The sequence below is a fragment of the Dipodomys ordii genome, unplaced genomic scaffold, assembly GCF_000151885.1.
Source record: "Dipodomys ordii isolate 6190 unplaced genomic scaffold, Dord_2.0 Scaffold67, whole genome shotgun sequence".
NCBI classification, from domain to species: domain Eukaryota; kingdom Metazoa; phylum Chordata; class Mammalia; order Rodentia; family Heteromyidae; genus Dipodomys; species Dipodomys ordii.
The window spans coordinates 9,601,243-9,609,446 of record NW_012267283.1 but is presented as its reverse complement, the minus strand read 5'-3'; the positions used below and the strand labels follow the sequence as shown (position 1 = coordinate 9,609,446).

Below are 8,204 nucleotides of genomic sequence, written 5' to 3'. Positions count from 1 at the left end.
GGCAGACTCCGCATCCCCACCCCGCCCGGTTCCCCTCCGCCCGGCCCGCGCGCCCCACGGCTCACAACCCACTCACCCCAACCCCCGGCGCCGACATCACCGGTCACCAGACAGGGGGGGCGGAGGAGGGGGGGAGTGGGAGGGAGGGAAGGAGGGAGGGGGGGTCGAGCCGAGTCCAAGATGGCGACTCCACCGCTCCCACCCCCGAAACCGTCCGCACTCGGGGCGGGGTCGAGAGCCCCCCCCCCACACCACCACCACCATACACACCCCTTGACGCGCGCGGCGCGCTCGCGCCCGAGGCCTCCCGCTAAAAATAGCCAGGCCCGGACTATATTTGGTTCTGCCGGATCTCGGCGAGACCGAGCGCGCGCGCGCGCGCACAGACGCGCGCACTCCGCGCGCCCCGCCCCTCCCGTGCCGCCCGTCCTCCTCCAGCCCCGCCCCGCCCCGCCCCGCGCGGCGCTGAATGGAGCGGGGCGGGGGTGACCGAGGGGAGCCTACTCCGCTATCTGCCGCGCGCGCCGGCGGCGGGGCCAGGCCAAGCGCCGAATTTAGTAACATCGCCTGCGTCAATCACGCGCCTCGCGTGCGTCAGCGCCGCGCGGCTCCAGGTCCTGCTCACCACCGCCCCCCCTCCCCTTCCAGCGTTTGAATGGATACAATGTAGCAGCGCCCTCCTGCCTTCGGAGACTGGAGAGGAACGCGCCGGGGCGCCGGGGCTCGGTTCCTCGGCGCTAGGTCAACTTTCGGAGCATCCTCCCACAGAGGTCTCCACACCGGCAGCCTGCCTGGAGTGGAGGTGGAGGCGAAGAGCGAGAGACACACGCAGCCATCTATGTTGCTTTCAAGTTTCTGGTCCTGGCTGGAAGCTCCTTCGACTCTGAAACAAGTGGTGCGGACCAGCGGATCTTTCCCCTTCAACTCGGCCATCCCCACCCGCAAAAGACCCGGACGGGTCAAAGAAATAAAAATGTCCCATCTGAGTCAAGCGGGACCGCCCAGGGCTCTGTCTTGTCCATTGTTGCACTCGAAATATTTTCTCAGAAACCCATTTCTAAAAGGGACAGCAGCCTTCGCAATTAGGAAGCGTTAAAGGGTGACATGTTTGTTTTGTTTTCAGCAAGAAACTCACACTGAAATTCATCATTTCCAGGAAGATTTTTTTCTCTCTCTCATATAGTCGCCCCCAGCCCAGGCTTTGGCCACACCATCTCCCAACAAATGAGTCCCAGGAGACCAGAGGCGGTGCCCCAGGGAGAGACAGACTAATAAATCCTGTTGATTGATTCTTGAGATGTTTCTTTTGAGCAATGGAAGGGGAAGCATCTGCCACCATCAAAAAAAAAAAAAAAGTGAAAGTGCGAGGTGCGAGTTGCATTTCTGACCCGGCGCTGGGGAGGAGGAAGGATCTACAACAGCCACACTCCGCTGTTCAACACGTGTGTGTGTGTGTGTGTGTGTGTTATGCACATTAAGTAGTTTCTGGGGGAGGGTGCAGGTGGATGAGAGATGTGCACTTCGTCGGATTACAATGTGTCCAGTTAGGAGACTCACACCATGAAATTCAAATAAAATAAAAATCCGTATCCCTCCGGCCATTAGCATCCCGGGGCGAACCGGTGCGCCCAGCCTAGGCACCGAGGGCCAGAAAGACGTATACAGTTTTAGAACCTTTTCCACGAGGAAAGCGCAGCTGCACCTCGAGGAGTCTTCGGGCTGGTGGTGGGTGCCAGACTCCTTTCAGCCCTCGGATGCCAGGTCACTCGGAGAAGCTGGCTGGCGGAGCTTTCCCTTACCCCCCTGACCCCCCGGGCTCGGTGCCTCGGGGCAGCCCGGAGAACGCGCCAGCAGCACTGGTCCCAACTCTAGTTCCCCCTCCCCTACCACCACCACCCCGGCCTGACAGCTGGGCGGTCCCGCCTGACCCGCGGGGCGGGCTCCAGCACTCTCCCGAAAACGCACGCCCTAGCGGGCAGCGGCACCACCGCGAAGGGGCGGGCCGCGCCGAGCGCAGCCAGCCCTCCCACCCCACCTCCCCACCCCACCCCACCCCCGGGCTGGATGGGGCAACTACCGCTCACTTTCCATTGTGCGGTCCGGGGAAAACGCGCGGGCGCGCGCGCACACACACACACACATAAGCACAAACACACACTCAGACACCCTCCCTCGCACACGCGGAACCGGCTGGGCCAGGGGAGGGAGGAGGAGGGTGACGTAGCGTCCCATGGCGTCACATTGACGTATCGCATTCCAGGCACTCTATGGAGAGGCCGCTAGGGCTCCTGTGGCATAAATGACGTGCCGGGAGAGCAGGCGAACGCGCAGCCGGGAGAGCGGAGTCTCCTGCCTCCCGCCCCCCACCCCTCCAGCTCCTGCTCCTCCTCCGCTCCCCATACACAGACACGCTCACACACCCGCTGCTCCCTCACTCGCACACACACGCACACACACTACACACACACACGCTCGGCGCACACACACTCCACTCTTTCTCTCGCGCGCGCTCACACCCCTCTCGCCGGTGCTAGTGCCGCGCCGCAGCCGGACGGCCCCTCCTGGCTCACTTTGAGACGCTGACAGCGCAGACAGCGGCCGTGGAGGTGGGAAGCGCGGCGGCCGCCTAACCGCCCACCCCTCCCTGGGTCGCCACCGGAGACCGGACGGCCGGCGGAACCTCTCGGCGGCGCTCTCCCATGAGTCGGGACCGCAGCATCTCCCCGCCAGTCGCCCACCGCTCCTGGGAGCCGCTGGGCTTGTACACCGCAATCCTCCCGGGACAGCAGCTGTGACCGGACACCCCCCCTACACACACCACCACCACCACCACCTGGCCTCCCAGTGCAGATTTCGAGGCAGCTCTCTAGAAACTCGCTCTAAAGACGGAACCGCCACAGCACTCAAGTACGTATGGGATGAGTCCAGCTTTATTTTTTTAAAGGCCGGGATGAGAGGAGGGGCGGGGGGGACTTGCTTGAAAGTTGGCGCGCTGGGAAGCGTCGCTCCCGAAATGGATAACTTTTGAGTGTGGGGGTCCACCACACACACACACACACACACACACGCACGCACACACGCACACATACACACTCGCGCACACACGCACGCGCCCCCCCCCATCTTATTCCCGCTTTATTTAGCTTTGCTTTGCCAAAGCGATCGGTGGTGGGCTCTGATGGGAAACTTTTCCCCGGTGAGTGGGGCCTTCGGGGACTCTGGAGCTTGTGGGATTCCTCTCCCCACCCCCGTAGAGGCGAAAAAACCTCTAACAAAGAGGAGGACGGGGATTTGCGCTGAAGCAGTTCCAGCGATGTAATTCAGGGTATTTCGGCTCTAGTTGTCATGGTAATGATGCTCTCGGCGGCGGCGGCGGCGGCGGCGGCAGGGAGTTGCAAGCCGGGGTGATGAACGGCTGTAATTTTCCTGCGTTTTAAGTAGGATTGGAAGTAGGGGCTTTGGTGGGTCCGAGTGCAATGTACCTGAATGGTGGAAGGGAACTGGTTGTCAGGAAGAAAGCTTGAGACTGTGGGGTGGGCTGGAGGAGGGGGGAGGCTTGGGGAGGAGGGGGAGGAGAGGTCTTGGACAGCAGTGGCTAGAGTTTACAGAGAAGCCCGGGAGATCTCGGGAAAGAGGTCCTAATTGTAGGAATGTGGCTTGTTGTATTGAAATGAGCCTGGGGCTCCGCGAGGCACGTCTGCCTGGCGTCGCCGCCCGGCCGGTTTAACACTTGTCTCTTTGGAGGTAATCGGGTTGTAATTGCTGACTCGCGCGCCCCGGCACGCGTGGGGACGGTGTCCCTTCTCCTGCGGAGGGCTTGGTGTTACGGTGTGGGAAGGACAGAGTTTACTTCTCACGGATAGAATTCGCGCTTTTGGAGGAAGTTTGCCCGGCGTGTTTTTCCTTAACTCTACCGTAGAAATGAAAGTTCTCGGTGGCGAGAGGAGAGCGGGCCTGCCGAGCGCAGCCTGCCTGCCTAGACTGGCTTCCAAAGAAAGGCACCTCTCAAACCTGTTGGAATCTTCGGGCCGTCGGAGGGAGGAAGCTCTCGGCCCCTTGATTTCCAAGAACGTTCTTGGAGGTTGCCTTGTGTTGATGCCCCCCTAGATTACCTAAGAATTGCTGGCCAGGAGTTGCGTGATTGGAAATCTCTACCAGCTGCTATCGCAGGATTTGGGGGGGTGGGAGGGGGGATGCAGGGAGGAAGAGAGGTGCGGGGCAGTCCTTCCAGCGCGAACCCAATCCTAGATCTCCCCTCCCCACCACTGAGAAGTGTTTTGTTTTTGTTTTTTAAATAGAACCGGACTGGATGGGGGAAATAGAATAGCTGCCCAACGCGGATCGTGGGCACAATGAATGAAAGTACTTTATTCGAGTTATTGTAGCGGAACACGATGCGCTGTAACGTGACTCTCAAAGACTCCCCCCAACCCCCACCCGCATCCCACCCGGGCCTCGCTTCTCCCAAGCAAATCCCGCACCTCTTTCCCCGGGACCCTGCGCGCGCGCTCACAGAAATTCTCCCCGCGGTTTGTCTAGTCTCCCGAGGTCTTTCTGCGAATCTGCCTTCTCCCGGGCTGTCCGCGTCTGCTCCATGCCTCTTGCCCCCGCCCAACCTCCGCCCCCACTCATCACGGATGGAAACTCCGCGCCGGAGCCCGGGTCACAATGGTGTGTTTCACGGTTTCCTCCACACACTTCACCACCGGGAGGGGAACACGGGGGTGTTCCTTTCGTCTGCCCACGAGAAAGAAAGGGGCTTTGACAGAGGTAGTTATTTCTTCCTAATTTACAACCCCAAGGCTCTGTGCCCCGGACCCCGGCGGCCGCGAACCGCAGCAGCAGAACGTGTTTCCAGGCGCAGAGCCTTTGCCTAGGTAACCGGCGATTTGGGGAGGGGTGGAAGGGGGAGAGGTGAGGTGGGGGGGGGGGGGGGGAGAGAGAGAGAAAGAGAGAGAGAGAGATGGGGCGCTCGGTTGGGGCGGTAGGAAGAGAGATCCCCGGAAAACGCTGGGTTTCTGGACAGAAACCCCTTCCGTGGGGACACGAGACCCGCGCCCACGGGAGTTCATAAGAAGCCTCACCTTAGAAAAAGACTCTGCTTGTAAGGTGCCTCGGGAGAGGCAGGGCTGCAGACACCCACAGTGGGAGGGGGGTGAGGACGATGGCTGGAAGACCCCCCACTTTTGAAGATGCGAGGAGATGAGTCTATGTTCTTGCGGTGGGAAGATCTACTTGGGCCAGCGCTACAGTTTTCTGTGGGAGCAGCTTGGGTTGGGGGACGGAGGGGAGGAGGGTGACAAGGGAATCCCCCAATTTCCTAGTGGTGGAGGGTTCCCAGGACCTGGTAGCTGGGAGCCTCTTTTTTTTTTTTTCTTTTACTACAAGCCAGAGCCAGACACCGGAGTCACAGGAGAGGAAACTTACATGACCTGCTCTCCAGCGCCTTGGAGAGGTTTTGTTGTTGGCTTTGGGATTTTTTATTATTGCTATTATGATTTCTTCCATCCAGTTCCTCCCCTTCGAACTGTGCCCACCCGGAGCAAAGGGGGCGCCATAGGCCATTCTTTGGGGCAATCAGATCCTTTCCCCTGGCCAGCCCAGCAGCGTTTTCAGCTGCAAAGTTTCGTTAGGGCTGTGTGCTGAGACCCTGGCTGGGCGAGCTGCTCCCGGCGACCCCCCCGGGATGCGCCCCTTCAAAGCCACCGGTGCCCGGTAGCCTCAAAGCCGCCCCACCCTGGAGGACCCCGCCTGCCGAGGGCAGGGAACCTTCCTCAGCCCCACCAGTCGGGGACGCGCCGGCTGCCTCCGCGCCGGTTCCAGCGCGGCTGCTGGCTGGCCTTCTTTCCACTTGTGCCCTTTTGTTTGTTTGACCCTTGGCCCCTGAAACTCGCGGCTAATAGAAGTGAAGCTCCATTAGCATTTAGAATGAAAAGCGCGGACTTTCTTAATTCCTAGAGGCATTCACGCATTCGTTCCAGCCCTGATGCATTTCCTATGCAACGTGTAAAATTCGTATTCGAGGGGTGGGGTGAGGGGTAGAGTTGGAAAATAGCCTATGTTCCGCTCGTGCACACCCACGGACTCCCAAATTCCGGCTGAAATGGGTCCCTCAAGTGTTCACTTTTATTTGGTTGGGGTTCCCCCCCGGATTTTGAGGGCTCGGAACTAATCATGGGGGGCAGAGATTAATTTGCGGGCGACGACAGGCTGCGGGGGTTTTCTCAGATCGCGTGCCACAAAGCCTCGGAGCAGTGGGCTCAGCCTTCCTTCTGCTTTCCCCAAGACAATGTGACGCTTCCTGCCCTGGGATTCTGGGACCCCTTAAGCACCTTTCCTTCACCTTAAGAGTATCCTTTGCAATAATTATCATAATAATTTTAAACCCTTTTCAACCGGCTCCCGTACCGTCCTCCCCACCCACCCACCCACACGCACTCTCCATTTGCCCAGCAAAAGGGATCAGCGACCCAGCCTGGTCTCACCGCCCATGTGTGTTTTCTCCTTCTCGATGCCTGCAGAACCCACTGCGGGAGAACGCAGCCCGGCAAGCCCGGGCCCTGAGCCTGGACCCTCTGCAGAGCCTGGCAGCACCAACTCGCCTCGCGGGACGTCTCCTCCTCCTACACTCTCAGCCTCTGCTGGAGAGACCCCCAGCCCCACCATTCAGCGCACAAGATATCCTCCAGGTAGGTTTGAAAGCAGGACACCTTAACCTTCAGGAGCCAGGGAGAAGTGGGTGGGAGAACCACACACTCAGCAGGCAGGCTGGTCAACTTGCCCAGTGCCAACTCAGCGGCTGCTGGCCCTGTATTTCACAGCGCAGGTGGCTTCCATGCACGAAGCTCCTCTGTATACCACACCCTGTTGCTACCAAATGGAGCAGCCAGATAAAAACTAAGTGCTGCATTTCTCAAAATTACCTTTTTCCTAAGAAAATTTGCAAATATTCCAGTAGCTTAGGATCTTGTATACATTTTCATGTCTTAATTTTCACTCTCCTCTTATATCTAGTATATTGGTTCAAGATGTATAGGATTACTTAGAGCACTAAAGAGCATTTGTGTTTATATAAAATCAAAATCACTTGGGTGATGAAGTTTGAATGGTTGAGCTTCGAGGGAAAGGGGGAACATAATTGAACCAAAAGCCAATGCATAAATAGAAGTTTGGCAAAAAAAAAAAAAAAGAGAAGGCCCAAACCTGGTAGTTTGCACCACCTCCTTAAAAATATTACTAAGTGTTAGGCCTGTGTAGGCACCAGAAATATATGCAGACCAATTGAACAGAGTCCCCGAAAGCTCATCATCTTCCAGCTGGAAACTTCAGAAAGACACAAAAGAAATCAGTAGTGAATGACAGTAAAGACAGAAAAGACCAAGGGAGAAATCCCAGAGGCACTGAAGGGAGGGGAGAGGATGGAAGAGCAGTGTTCTTTCTATTAAATGATTAGCTTTTCATTTCATCCCAACAAACTGGACACTAAGATAAGTAACCCTCAACTTCAGATTAGTTCGTATGTATTTAAGAGCCTTTCTTGAAAAAAGACAGGCCTGAACTAGCCTCTCTCTTTCTCTCTCTCCCTCCTTCTCTTTCTCCCCCCCCCCTCTGTCTCTGTCTCTCTCTTCATCACTGCTTTTGCCAACAGGCCCTCCTCACCTCTTTTCAAGTCAAGATTGCATCCCATACCCGCATGACTCAATCAGATTTGGAAATGTGGGTAAGAGAACGATGTCAAAGGAAATGTGAAGAATTCACTTTTCTATTAGTCACACCTTTTACATCAGACACTCCAAACAGACCGGAAGTACCTAGTTTTCCTTTGGCTCAGAAAAACCAACCACCAGAAACTGCCCATTTTACCACTTCTATTTAACTATGAAGGAAAGTCATTAGATAGATCACTCACTAGCATCAATAATTCTCAGAACCTTTTCACCCAGTTCCTCTCTGAACAGTAGTAGTCAGCTTGGATACCAGTCTCTGGGGCTCCATGTAGTCAAACTAGCAGAGAAAGCAAATCTGTTCCAAAATTGCTTTCTTCTTTTCTATGGAACTAATTCTTTGATCATATGAAAATACCTACTTACTTGCCTATTATGAGTGAGTGTTGTCATAAAACAGCCACTGATAGCTTATAAGTCCAAATTAGGAAACATATATGTGTGTGTGTGTGTGTGTGTGTGTGTGTGTGTGTGTGTGTG

General features: G+C 56.6%; 1 protein-coding gene across 1 annotated transcript in view; it reads left to right on the top strand.

The window, feature by feature from the left end:
- The first annotated feature begins 1,754 nt into the window (after positions 1–1,754).
- Nr4a3 (nuclear receptor subfamily 4, group A, member 3) overlaps positions 1,755–8,204 on the top strand; it is a 42,857-nt gene continuing 36,407 nt past the window's right edge. The window contains exons 1-4 of the mRNA XM_013023240.1: positions 1,755–2,092; positions 3,341–3,417; positions 6,454–6,689; positions 7,649–7,720. Coding sequence (XP_012878694.1) covers positions 1,755–2,092; positions 3,341–3,417; positions 6,454–6,689; positions 7,649–7,720 — 723 coding nt within the window. The remainder of the gene's footprint in view (positions 2,093–3,340; positions 3,418–6,453; positions 6,690–7,648; positions 7,721–8,204) is intronic.